General features: G+C 39.8%; 1 protein-coding gene across 1 annotated transcript in view; it reads left to right on the plus strand.

Moving 5' to 3' along the window:
- The first annotated feature begins 5040 nt into the window (after window positions 1–5040).
- ARHGEF4 (Rho guanine nucleotide exchange factor 4) overlaps window positions 5041–14227 on the plus strand; it is a 227025-nt gene continuing 217838 nt past the window's right edge. The window contains exon 1 of the mRNA XM_038146005.1: window positions 5041–5431. Within this exon, the coding sequence (XP_038001933.1) occupies window positions 5216–5431 (216 nt within the window). The 5' untranslated portion in view covers window positions 5041–5215. The remainder of the gene's footprint in view (window positions 5432–14227) is intronic.

Below are 14227 nucleotides of genomic sequence, written 5' to 3' on the forward strand. Positions count from 1 at the left end.
AATGTAAGCACTACTGCAGGATTGCCAGAAGTTCAAAATAATCACAAATATAATGTGTCCTTGACTGTTTGGGGGGAGATTTCTCAGACAGTTGAAGACTTCTCCTTGGGGCTCCCCTGTAGCTCCTTTTAGGATTTCTGGTAGCCAAAATGCATTTTTTTACTCAAAACTCCAGTGCCTTTGGCCCTACAAATAGCAACAAATCCAAATCTTGTAGCAAAAGGCAGTGAGAAAGGCAGCAAAGTCAACAGCTTCCCAGAAGGTTTGCTGCATCCTGTTTCCTTAAGGCATGTAAAGCTTGGGTAATGAAAGGGGAGAGGGGATTCAGGCAAGACTGGAGGACGAGAGATTCTGGAGGTTCAAGAGAGCCATGAAGCAGCTGCAGAAACACTGGAAAGTGTATGGAGGACCAGTGCTGCTCATGATAAAACTGGTACCTCTAAACAAGAGAGATACTGTATTAATGCTTCCCTCTGCATAATCAAACACTTTTTGAGGAGCCAGGGCTCTTGTTTTAAACAGATTTCTGACCATCGCAGTTGAGGTAGAAATATAGAATGTTCTGAAATACAGACTCAAGAAACTTCTTTCTTGGGGTGAGAGGGGAACCATTACCCTGACAGTTCCGAAACTTGGCTTGTGATCACTGGGCACCTGAGGCTGGTCACTGAGCAGGAAAGGACAATGCTCTGGCACTTAATAAAGGAGTGAAGTCCTCACAAGGAACAGACAGGGTTACATTCTGTTTCCTGTCCTAAGCTCTCTCCTCCTGGAAGGATTAATTTTAGTCTCTCCCCTGTATCTAAACCATAAAAATGAAAAAAAACCACCATTCTTCCAGTTAAAAAAACACAAACAAGTAGAAAAATCTTCATTGTGCTAATGATACAATAACTTGCAGTGGGAGGTGGCATGATTTAGAGTAATTTTTTGCAAATATTCTAGACACCATTTATATTAGTGCCAGCTTAAAAGTGTCTGATTGCTATTGTTGTTGCTAGAGCTAAGTCTGATAAAAGGAGTAATCACTCATCACAGGACTGAAATGGGCTATACACGGTTTGAAGATTTTATTTGTATAGATTCTGGACAGTTTATAGGAGTTTAAAATGCTGTTTATTGCCATTTCAGTGGCCATTCAACTGAGCATTATAGAGCCTGTGACCATCAGTTACCTAAAACCAGCTTATATCAGCTACATACCTATGGCAAATAGTGTAAATATTCATAGATTATGTACATATAAACTCAAATGGTACTCTACATGCAATTAGATATTTACTATAAATCATTCTGAACTGGAGCTTTACTGTGATACACAACCCTGAGATATCTGTTTCAGCTATACAAACCTGCTGGGGGAACACCAGGGCCGAGCAGTTGGCTGGGTAAAGTAAAGGTTAACAGCATTCCTGGGTTCTGAGATTTAATTAAAATTGCTGGAGCCTGTGGAGCTGGAAGTGTAATGTCAGTGCTGCGTTCTCTTCCCCACTTCAGAAATATACCATTGTAGAATCTGGCAGGGAAAGCATAAAGTTTAAACAATTCACTCGTTGTGGATTGACTTCTTAAGCTAGATGATCAGGTAAACTGACATCTCAATACTGTTACCCATTTTTTCTTCATAACTGAAACAACTTCTCAACTAATTTATGTCATGTTCCCTTGTGTCTGAAGAATCTGTTACCTTACATGTCAATTCATTAGCTTTTGGCAGCTTGCCCTTCAAAAATCCCATTCTTCTGAAATTTCTTGGCTTCTTCTCTATTGCCTCCAGTAATTAATATGGAATTGTGACTATTTCAATGTCAAACATGTTTGATCACTTAAATACCTCAGACTGTAGCTACTGAATGCTACAGTAATACTGAAGGTTTTTAACAGCCAGGGATAAGTCAGGATGGCTACAAAAACACTGGCTGGAGGATTTTAGAAGTTACTTTCTGAGCTCCTTTTGCAGAAAGTCTCCTTATAATACACTTAGAAACACATGGGACAATGAGGTAGAGGTGAGGATAATAGAAATAAAACCTGTAGGGTGCTTTGGGGTTTTGTTGGGGCTTTTTTGAGTGTTTTTGTTTTAGCTTGTTAGTTCAGGTTTTTGTTGTGGGCTTTTTTTGGGTGGGGAGGGTTTGTTTTTTTGAGGGGGCAGAGTAGGTTATTTTAAAATCTTGAGATGGGGAAATATAGTCCTATCTAGAACTCTCGTAAGCAGCTGTTCTTCAGGCTGAGCAGAGCTGAATAAGGAACAGGGTATTGGCTACCAAGAGCTTACATGCACTCCTCTGGAGTGTAATATCCTTCTGCTATGAATAATTTTTAATTTAGAATAGCAAAACAAAAAAGCTGGACCTATTCTTCTGTACTACACTTTGTACTAACAAAGCTGGGGGAGCTGCTCAGTAATAGTGTCTGGCAAGAAAAGCTATTTCCAAATGTGAATCAAGTCCAACAGAAAACAAAAATTTGACTTTTAACTGCAGGCTGTGATGGGAAAAATACTTATCCCAGTGTGGTGCTAAAATTAATTCTTCATAATTGCAAAAATTTTTCATCAAGTTATAACAAAAAGGTACTATTTGGAATAGTTGTTTTATCTTAAGGTTTTGAAGCCATTTGAGATACTGAACACTATGAAAACAAGCAAACCCTGCATCTGGACACTGCATGCAGACTGCTTTTTAACTGCCCTTGAGGATTCCAGATCATGGACCCTTAAGACTTGGTCCAGGTCTATGCAATTAATTGTCCTAGAGTTGCTGAGATCTGCTGTCATGGCTTTTGCTTGTGATAGAAATGGTGGGAATGAAGGTGAATGCTGGCTATCTGAAGGATGTGGTAAGTGGATCTTATTTTAACTATAATTTCATTTACACTCCCAGGGTTGGAAAATAGCTTAGGCAGACTTGTCTTTGTTGGTTCATATCTCATTATTCACATCACAAATGCCAAGGATTAGAGAAGAAATACTAGGGTTGAAAATATCTCATGCAGAAACTTCTTAGTGGTCAGAATCAAAGAATTGGGAGGCAAGCAAAGATGAAAATAATATGGCTGTGTCAGTATGTGGCAATGTCATGTCCTTCTGGGAAAAGACTAAGAGAAAATACCTTAGTAATAGATGCAGTTTTCATCTGCCTCCACCCTTGTAATTTTCTCAGCTGACAGTGTTCTACAAGTTTATAAGATGCCTCAGTCATCTGCTTCTTGACATTTCTTTGGTTTGACTTCTCCTTTCCTATAATTTTCTATGTCAAGTGTTCTTTGTCTGTGTTTAAAATTGGCAGCAACAGTGAGCAGGCTTTTGGCATGGCCACATTTGTTTCCAAACAGTGGTAGTCTTCTCACCCCTAGACAGGAGAGCAGGCGAGAGCGGTGGAACTTTCCTTCTCTTCAACTACTCTTCTTTCATGCTTAGGGGTGAGGAGTGCTGGCTTGTCCCTGTGCAGGGACACAAGGACCCTGCCTGCTGACATTTGGGTCCAGGAGTGGTACCCTAATCCCCTGCAGGTGGGAAAATGTGGGGAGTGCTGCTGAGGATTACTCAGAAGTTGTGTTATGTCAGAGTAAGCTCTGTGTGGGAATTGCAGGCTTATGTTGTTGACAGCAGAGGGATGTGGCCAGGAGCAGTGAGCGCTGGGATGCTGTCCAACTCCTTTGCAGTTGCTAGAGCCAGCTTGCCTTCAACACCTGTACTCTGGATTGCCTGCAGGAAGAGAAATGTTCCACTTTGTTCTAGCAATCTATCTCAGGAAGGTTTGGCTCTCCAATTTGTTGTATTTTCTCCTTCTCAAATTTGTGTGAACATGAAAAGAGGGAAAGAGTGGCAGCTGTACCCATTAGAGGAACCAGGTGAGCCAGACATCTTGCAAAATATATCAGACAAAAGAAAGGTGTATAATTTGTGAATTTAATTTGCCTTTTCTTGTGGACAAACTCTATATGGGTGTCTAGCAATTTTGTTTTTACCTTTTGTTTTCTGAAACACCCATTCTAATAAGAAAATGTATGACACAGGAAGCCCTGTTAAAGACACTGAGATTAGGTCAAGGTGGTGTTTAAGATGATTAAAGACTGTAAAATTGGATGGTAAGCATTACTGAATAACTGCTATGAGATGATGGAAGGTGGTCCACGATGATGGAACCTTTGGGTTTCTATATGTTAAAAATCTATAGATCTTCTATATGTTAAAAAGGGCAATGTTCCAAGATTCTGGAGCTCTTCTGATTAATTCTTCAGCAAACCACACTGATGTCTTCCTTTACTCCTCTCTATGGTGGGGAAATAATTTGTAGAAAGTGTAAGTTTTTGCATGAAGTTACCAGTCAAGTTAATCCAATTCATTAAAATGCCTTTTAGATATTGATGCTGTTGAATTTTGATAATTGAAACAGCTAAACCTAAATCTTTAGGTCTCTTCTAACTGTCACCATGAGTAGGCTAAAGGTCTTTGAAATTTTTTTAATGTGCAAGTTTGAGCTGTCACAAGGAAGAGATGAGCTGCCTAATGTTTAACTAAAAATTACTTAGTTGATCTCTTGCATATTTTCATCATGTTTTGGCCTATGGAAGGCCTGTTCATTATTTCAGAATGTCTTGGCTCCAGTCCATGTGCGAGACCTCATTTTTCTTTTGAAATTTGTAGTCTTCACAAGCTTGGCATCTATGATATCACAAACAATGAATTACTGTGGCTGGAAGTCTCTAGAATTAAAAAACCCTTCTCCGTAAGAACATAATTTTTTTTACAGAAATGGGTTTTGTTCTGAGGAAACACAGTTGACACAAAAAAAAGTTTTCAAAGATAACAGATTTTTCATCTTTTGGTGAAAAAATGAACTGAAGTCCTGATGCTGAGGACTTGCTCTTTAAATTAATGGGATCTTTCTCTCCTCTCTTGGCAACAGCAGAAGTATTCTTGTGCTGTATGACAAGGCTAGCTGGTGCTATATTTGTCTTGTAGCTGTACACACATTTGCAAGAGGTTGTTTAATAAGAGAAAGGCAAAAAGCCAATACAGTTTAAAGAAAGTTTATTCTACCACAGCCTGAACTTTCTGGGTTGGCTTAAAGACAAGGCTACATACTTGTGCAGGATCAGGGAATATCATTATTGATATGAAATTAAAACTTTCCTGAGTTTACTCTGGAAAGATCAGGGCTTTGTGGAGAAGGAGGGGGGCCTGGGGGTGTGACATGATGGACTTTTTAAAATGGAGTTCAATAGATGTTTGGGTGCATCAGCAGAAGAGCAGAAAGGAAGACAAGAGGGTGGGGAAGAAGATATTAATAATGCTGGCAGTTGTGCTGTCCATGAAGAGCTGGATTTGGGACAAATGTTCCTTGCCTGTTTGCCTGAACAATATATGAGAGTGAAACTCACTCAGACAGTGTACCTGATATGCTGGCTGCTCTTGAAACTCTGCAAGGTAAGAAATTTCAGTACAAGTCTGTGATATTTTTAGTTAACTTATGTGCTTAAAATACAAATTGATCAAAATCTCTGCTGAAGGATTTGAGAATTCATTACTATGTACCATGCAGTTTCTTTCATGGTTTATTAGTAGTAGGAGCTTTGTAAATATTGATGTTGTACCCCAAAACAGGAGATCCAACAAGGGAAAACTTGTACGGGCTACTCATGGAGTACTATACAAAGCACTACATTAGTAATTGCTAGCCAGTTTATCTCTGTACATTGTTACCTAATTGCAAGGGTTTCAAGATGACTTTAGATTAATTTCTAGGTGCAATTTCTTGTCATGTTCTTTGCTGATTTAGATTAATCTCGTGTTGGATGAGCACTGGAATGTATTTTAACTCTGAAAATGTAAACCTTATAAAAGTAAGGAATTGGGTGGGGGTTTGGAACATTTTTGTCAAATATAATGGAGTTTTTGAAGTTGTGATGTGACTTATTTTAAATTTGATCCGGCCACATCTAATAAAAATACTCTTGCCTAATGTATTACTGGATAGGGAAGCAACAAGGCAATGGAACAGGTATAAATGCTATAGTTCATTCCATTTAATTCCTTGCAGAAAGCTAGTGTAATGTTCAGATCTGAGAGAGAAACATTGAATTCTACAAAAGTGATACAATTTAAGGTTTTGGGATTAAACAGGGAATCACTGAGACATTTAAACTTCAAGTGCTGCTGGTTCCAATGGTGTAACAAGGCTGTATTAGTTAATTTAGAATGTGTAATAGGTCTTTGTTTCTCTGTTTCTGCATTCAAATCTTACTGTGGTAGGCATTTAGTTGATGGACAGTCCGCCATACAGATCAAAACAAATGTCAAGGCATTATTTACTGTCTGGTTTTTCTTCAGAAATGTATGACAGAGGAGATCCATGATGATGATGGGGTGGTCCCACAGGAGCAGGACCAGGTGGTGCCTCAGCAGCAGCAAGCCTTCTCTTCTATGTGCTTGGCAGCTTTGGGGCAGTTGGTACATCAGGTTTTTTGATAGCATAGTTATACAAAAATATAACATCAAAATGTGAACTGAACACTATTAACAGTGTTATGTGTTAGACTGCTAGAGAGCTTTGTTTCCACACGTATTCCATATTTGTAGTGCCTTTGCTCTTGTCTGTATGTACCATTTATCCTGTGGTGCCGATTGCTTGCATTAGGGGGCAGATAGAGACCCTTTCATAGGACTTTTTCTGGTACTTTTTTTCTGCGGGGATATTTTGTGAGGCTGACTGAAAAGGGGTAGGAATCCACACAGCTATGGGGGTGGAGTAAACAGCCCTAGGGCAGATGCCAGAGCCAACTTGTGAGGCAGAGTCCTGGTCAACACAAACTTCCTGATGGTTTTGAGGAGTGCTGATCCAGGCTGGGGAAAGTTGCATCTTGTCTGGTTGCTGATTGGTTTGATTGGTTCTCTTGTGGTTTGAACTATTTGCAACCATTGAATCTGTAGGTTTTAAGAGCCATACTCATGTTACAGAAAGAGGCAGAACCTCATTTGTGGCTACAAACGTACTAGTTGCTCTGGGTATGTGCAACAGCTTCAGTCCCCAGGACTCATTGCCTGTGCAAAGATTTTTTTAATATATTAATTGTGAAGTTTGTGCAAAATGTTGACTGGTCTGCACACGATGGCTTTGCACAACATGCATGAGTTATCCTGTAGGATAAATGGTTGTTCCTTTTTTTTTTTTTTTTTTGATAGTTTCTCAGACAACAGGAAGAATTTTTAAAGTACAAAAGTACAGAAACTAAAAGAGATGTTTCTGTCTGTGATTTTATGTGCTTGCATATGGCCTTACATTTGCACAGTGCATTTAAGTTTTTCGAGTTGGGAAGGAACAATTCATACTACTATAGAGTGAGGAGAGGTAGTGCAGCTTTTGTTAAAATCACAAATTTCTTCAGAAAGCTTTCCGAGAACTTAACAATGCCCTGGCTAAGCCAAGAGGATAACTAAAGTTCTAATTTATTAATGCTTCTTTCTTGCTGAGCTTTCTTAAAGACTGTTTAGATTTGAGGCCCCACTTTCTTATTTCCTGACACTCTTCCATGACTTAAATCTCTTCCAAGTCCTAATCCATTCAAAAAGTGCTAATTTTTTTCTCCTTCCCCTTCACAAGAACAAAACCAGCACAGTGTTGCTTTTTCTCAGGTTCTGCAACTTGGCAGAACCCAGCAATCCTGCTGTAGTGGGAGAGGAGGGAAGGCCGGCAGCACTGAAATGCTGCTGCTGTGTTACAGAGGCACCCTTTGTAACACCTCGTGTGCATCTCCTACACATCCAAATGTTTCCAGCTTTTGGCTACAGATGGTGCCCCAGGTGCTCATGACTTGGAAAATATCAGTGAATCCCTGTAACTCCTTATCAATGCTCTCCCAGAAAGGTTTATGTGTCCCTTGTGTCAGGGGAGCTCTTCCTTCTATGGATTGACACGGACAGAATGAGGAGAGACTGTGTTTAGCAGGTGAGAAACCAATCTGAGTGGGCTTTCATGCAGTTTGACATGAAGTTTAGTTACAAAATAATCAAATTCCATCAAAGTGTCATGGGTATATGTGCAATAAGCCTGTCAGAAGAAGCATCTTTGTAGACTGACATCTGGGAAATTTCCCACTCATGTTTCCCTGAGGGAGGCTTCCATTTTCAGAGGTCACCATGACTTGTGGGGATGAGAAAAGAGACTTCAAGTCTTTCTTCAATTCAGAATTAACATAAATTTAGTTGAATTCTTTCTCTGTTTCAGAAATTTACAATATTTCAGTAATATTCTGTCCCTCTGAATATCAAAACCAGCTGGTGATTTCTCTGTTATTTACCTTAAGCATTTTCTGTCAGCTCACCTGGTATTTTTTTAACAGTCTGAAATCAATGCAAAAGGCAAATTATGGAGAGACAAATCTTTAATTCAATTTCTTGTCTTGTCTCTGTATTTTTGAGTACTGGCTTCTACAGAGCTTCCAACTGCTCTTGCTATGAACTTCTAAATGCCATGTAATGCATGAGAATGGATCCCAAGTGAAAGATTAAATCACTTTCCTACAATTTAGGGCACAGGGGCTTAATTCTTTGCTATTCAATAGATGTATCACTCTGTGTTCATAGTCTTGCTGTCCTTGGCTCAGCTCATTGCCTGTAAAGAAGATAGGAAATTTGTTTGATTTTATTTTTTAATTTATTTTGATTTTTCTCTTCTGATTATAAACTTTGTAGGGGTGGACTGTCTTCCTGTAATTATGGGCAATGGTAAGGTCAGCCTGTGCAACAGTATGGGGTGAATCTCTTCCAAGGGAAAAGAGGAAATCTTGTTTTCCTCTAATATTAAATGAATTTTCTAGCCATTGGCCTGTGATCACAAGGAAGTGTAGGGGCACTACCTGCCTTCTTTTGCCACTCCTTTGAGGAAAAAAGGGTGCAGGGAGGCAATTATTACCCCTTTCTTAGGTGCTGACTTCTAAAAGATCTTCAGTGAGAGTGTGGCCACTTCTGGAGGTGACACTTGTGTTTTCATACCAACAGGTTGGAAGCTCTAAGACATGGGTGGTTTCTTCAGGAGAGGGTTTTCTCTGATTCCCAAGGACAGCCCCTAAGAAAATGGTCCATTGAAGGGGGAGAAGACTATCAGATATGTCTTCTTGTAACAATTTTGTAGTGGTTATATGCAATTGTTGCCTGCCAAACATGCTGCTACTCTGGTTGTAATACTCCCCATGTACTCTGTGAGAACATTTAACAACTGTTTTAAGCATGAGAATATTCAGTCTGGAAAACCAAATTTGAGGTTCCTCTGTGTTTTTGAGTTCTTTTTCCACATGACTTGTTATGGTCACAGGAAAATTTTGACAGAGGAAGGAGCTGGGCCTTGATATACAGAGTCTGGGACAGGGGTTTAACCAGTGGACAGGTCACACTTGGACCAAAAATTCTGTGAGGGGACCTGGCTGACTCCCTTCACAGCTATTTTCCAGTTAGCTTAAGTGTTTGTTAGAAATTACAAGGTGGGTGTGGGTTTTTTGGTTGTTTGTTTGGTTTTGGCTTTTTTTGTGGGTTTTTTGTTGGTTTTGTTGTTGTTGCTTTTAGTTTTGTTTGGTTTTATTATTTGATATGCTTACATGGTCTTGCTGCATCTCTAACTCCTTCCTAATAACTCTTGAACATTCTTGCCAATCTCAGCAAAATTTGAATGAGGTAGAAGTTAGCAGAGTTCACAAGTAGGTAGACAGGAAGCGAAAATACACTTAGGTAATGCTCCTCCTGAGGGAAAGGGTCCTTCATAAAACTGTCCCTTATTAAACATCAGAAACTTTGTAAAATGATTCCATTTCCACACTAGAGAAATGCAGAGCTGTAGGAAAGAGGACTCTGTTGGGTCAGCTGCCTGCAGAAATACATGTTTTCTCAGTAAAGTGTTTTTTGTTTGGCTATTAATGGAACTCCGCTGAAGCCTACTGTTTGTCTTCAGTCCTCAGAGTAAAAGCCAAGAAGTGGCTTTAAGATGTGCAACTTGAGACAACTAAAGAGGGATGTTTTGCAGAAAGCTTTAAACATTCCCTTCCCTCCCCTTTGGAACACTGACTTTTGAAGCTTTTAGCCAGAAAAATCAATCTCCTTTCACTCATTTGGTCAGTGAATATTTTATCAGTGAATATTTTCCAGTATTTTATTCAGGGTCAGGCTCTGAGGACAAACAGTCTGATTAGACACGCTTAACTCCTAAAACATCATAAGCTGCTCTATGGGGCTTGTTTTGTTTAGGAGTAATATTTCTGAGTCTGTTTTCCTTTAATTTGTGCTCTAATTTTCTGGATTCCTTTGGGCCAGAAATATTTAAACAGTCTGTTTTATATTGGTATAGTACTTGCAGTGCTGGGTAGAGCTAAGTGTGGTAGAGAGACAAAGCAATGAAAATGGAAAACATCAGAGAGAAAACTGGAATGTATTGAACCTGACAATGAGCTTGGTTCAGCTTGGCTTCTCATTCTGGGCAGAGATTCAGTTCTTTGTGGGTAGTGTAAACCATTCAGCTTGTGCTGGGGACTTTGACTTCTTCCTTCCCCCTCTGCTAAAAGCCAGGAATTGAAATTTTTCCAGTATCTTTAGTATTCATCAAGCCATCTCCTGGATCCAGCTCTGAGCTACAAGCAGTGTGTTCAGAGTGCAGGCTGTGAAAGGCTGATGTGCAGAATGATTTCAAAGCATTCTTTATATACCTGGGGAATGATTATTGGAAAAGCCAGCCACATCCCTTTTTTACATCCTCGTTCTCTTAAAATTATCACACCTTCATTTGCATGGGAGAATGTGTTCAATAACTGCTTTTCAGCAGAACTGCCTTTCTCAGCTACCACAGTTCTCAAAAAACACTATCAATCAGAGCTGCATTATCTTCTATATGCTGTTAATTTAAGCCCAGTTCCTGTAACAAACCTGCAGGCTTCTGCAACACTGCAGCTCATGAATCAGAACAGAACTTTCTTGCTGAATTGTGACTTGATGATTAGCTTCAAAAATTTGACTGAAATCCCGCTTGACTAACAGAGTACACAGGGTGGATTAAGAACCTGTAAGCAGATGACTGAGAACAAATTACTTCTTGTGCACTCTGGAATATTTGATGCTCTTCCTAGAAAGTGTCTCATTATTACAGAAATCTAAGAAGGTGCTGTATTTTTTTTCTCCTCCTGATGTTTTGTGTTGGAAGAAAAGCAGAACTGGTGTTGGAAAGAAATAAAACTTCTCACTTGATGCTTCAAGTGTGGTGCTCCAAATGTGATTATTTACATATCTGGATGAAAATTGGCAAATAAGGAAGAATTTGTGCTGTTAAAAGCCTTTAATAAGCTGTTGCCAGATAGCAAAATGTATAAATACCCACAAGAATACTTGGGCAGGGCAGTTTTAAAAGTTAGCTTGATCACTCTGCCATTTGGGAGCAAGAAGTGAAATACAATTTCCATTTCTAAATAACAACAAAAAGTATTCCTTTTACACACTGGAGTTTGATTTTTTTTTTTTTTGGAAACTTGCATTTGCACTGAGAAAGAGTGTGTCTAGGTGCAAAAAGGCTATTCTTTGTAGAGACATCAACACTCAATCATAGTAACCCAAGTTTCTGCAAAAAGTTGTAGAATAATATGGAAAATTAAAAACAAAGAAGCAAAAAGCAAGCAACTTTTATCTCTTTGCTTTGGATATTAATAGATATATTGCATTTTTTCCCTTAGTAAAAGGCAAGTTTTGTTCTCTAGCTTTGCTTTTGCTCTTGGCTTTGTTTTTGGATGAAACCAGTGAATTTATTTGTAGATTACAGAAATGGTATAATTTTGATTACAGTCATTATAAGTGGACTGTCATTTAGATTCTAGTATAAGAAAATGGCAGGATGAGCCTTGGGAGCTCACTCTTTCTGTCTTAATGCAATAAATGAGATTGTGGTGTTGTGGTTAGAGAACTTCCAGGTAATAGAGGAATCCAGATAGAAATATTTACCATAGTACAGCTGCCAGCTCTGAGCACAGACGCAAGTTCAGAGGCAAATTTTCAAGCAATGTCCATCCAGGTATACCACTCCAAAATCTCTGATCCACACTCTGCCAGCAGGTTCTGCTTCTGCCAGAGGGGCAGTGCCACAGGATGTGTAGCCACTATGCTGAACCACAGGGTTTAGGGTCCAGATGTGTTAAAGTAAGCTGAAGTCAGCACTGCTGTTTTCTTTAGCCATTCCAGCTGACATGCTGTGTTAATGTAAGTGAGGCCAGCTAAGGCAGACAAGGTCAATATAACATCCAGTTATATGGTGCAGGTGGTGTGAATCTATCCTCTGGACAGCACCTGGGAAAGCTGGCTAGTAAGACGTGTTGCAAAGTTGTTTACTAAAACCTCTTAGTCTGATTAACAACATACTGTGGTGGGGTGTATGAGACAGAAAATTAACAGGATAAAATATACAGTTTTTTTATACTTTATGTGTTCCTTCAGAGCTAAACTGAAAAGAATTGGGGGGGGAGGGGGAGGGGGGAAGAAAAACCTAGTATTTGGAAAACATTTTGTGAATGTTTCTGTGCTGCCAAAGCAGACAGATAGCTCTCATGCTCAGACCCAAAGTTATGGGGTGGGGCAGGCAGAAGGGATTAATGTTGTTTCCATATGAATAAGTAGGAGTTTTTTGGTATTTTTTACTATAATCCTATTAGCACAATGGACAAGCCTAGTGCAGTTTGGTAGAGAGGTCTCTCTTCCTGCTGGAAGAGAGACCAGGCCCTTAAGGTGTGGTGAGAAGAGCGTGGGTGATAAACTAGAATGTGCAAAAAATTCTAATGTCAATGCTCAGGAGACAGTAACTTTCATAATGTTGCCAGTTAAAGTTTTCAAATTGGCATTTTTTTCCCTTGAATTCCCAGCTCCTGGAGGCGTGTGACTGCTTGAAGGTCTGATTTAAAAAAAACAAACACATTTTCAGGTGCTGTAACTGCAGAGGAAAATTGAAATACCAATTTGCAGTGGGAAGTTCCTAAACAATGAGTCTTTCATTCTTGGACTTGTCAATCATTTTTCAAGTGTTTTAGGGCTTGGATCAGCTTGTAAAAGATGCTGATTATAATAGCTGCTGGATTGACTTTTTTCTTTGCTTGGCCCAAATAAAAATTCAAAATGCATGAGTGTAGCAGTATTCATCAGAAAAGTGCAGGCTTTCATTTCACTTCCTACATAAATAGCTGGCCAAGATGCCCAGCAGAGAGCAAGTGCAAGGGGACCGACATCAGCAAAATGCAATGGAACCAGGATAAAACCTCCTAAAATGCCCCCACCAAAACCAGGGAGAGAGACAGAAAGGGGAAAAATGGGGGGAGAAAAAAAGTAGAAAAAAAATTTGCGTTTTAGCTGCTAGAAGCAGGCAGATCTGCACACAAGAAATCCCAGGAACTGTATTGGTCATAAATGGTGGAAGTTTTCCCATTGTCTGTCAGATCAGTGTTTGCTACTCTCTGAAGACACCAACTGCCTGTTGAATTGTGAGGTGACAGCACACTGTGGCACTGATTTTAAAAAGCGTGATCCCAGCGTGATCTCATGGAATTTCCAATCTTGCTGAAACCAAGGCTCTGCATACATCTTTGTTTCCATGGATGTGTGCTTTTTCTCATCCTGTTTGCCTTCAAGCCTCAGTCAGTCCTAAGAGAGTGGAACCTTTGGCCCCATGGTCCTGTGTTCAGAAGTCCCGTGCAGAGTGATGTTTATTTTGTGTCAGGGACCACTAATATGGATCCCCAGGGGAGCAGCAGTGTGGCTAGAGCCAGTGTTTGTCCAAACCCTGATCTCTGAAAGCACAGGCTGTCCATTCCACAGCACTGTCTTCCCATGTGTGCTCAATCCAAATGTACGTTTTCAATTCAGTAGAGTTCATCCTTTCTTGACTGAGAAATGTGCACAATCCTGTGTGAGCACACTGAAGATTTGGGTTCACTCCTGTTCCTGCTTGAAGCTTCCAAAAGGGTCTTGGATAAACCGCTTCATCTCTACATCAGTTCTTCATCTTAGGGGAAAACTTGCTTATTCCCACCAGGAATGTACGCAGTTCTTTGAGAGGAAGGATGTGCCTGTGCACCTTGCAGAGCAAGTCTCTGATTTGGGCAGCAGCCTGCAGCTCTCACTACCCTACAAAGAGCAGGTGGAAGTGGCCTGCTCATTAGCAGGAGAGAGAAAGTTAAATTTGAATGATATCTGCAATTTGTAAGTTAAAAAATC

Source organism: Motacilla alba, chromosome 9 (assembly GCF_015832195.1).
Source record: "Motacilla alba alba isolate MOTALB_02 chromosome 9, Motacilla_alba_V1.0_pri, whole genome shotgun sequence".
Taxonomy (NCBI): Eukaryota; Metazoa; Chordata; class Aves; order Passeriformes; family Motacillidae; genus Motacilla; species Motacilla alba.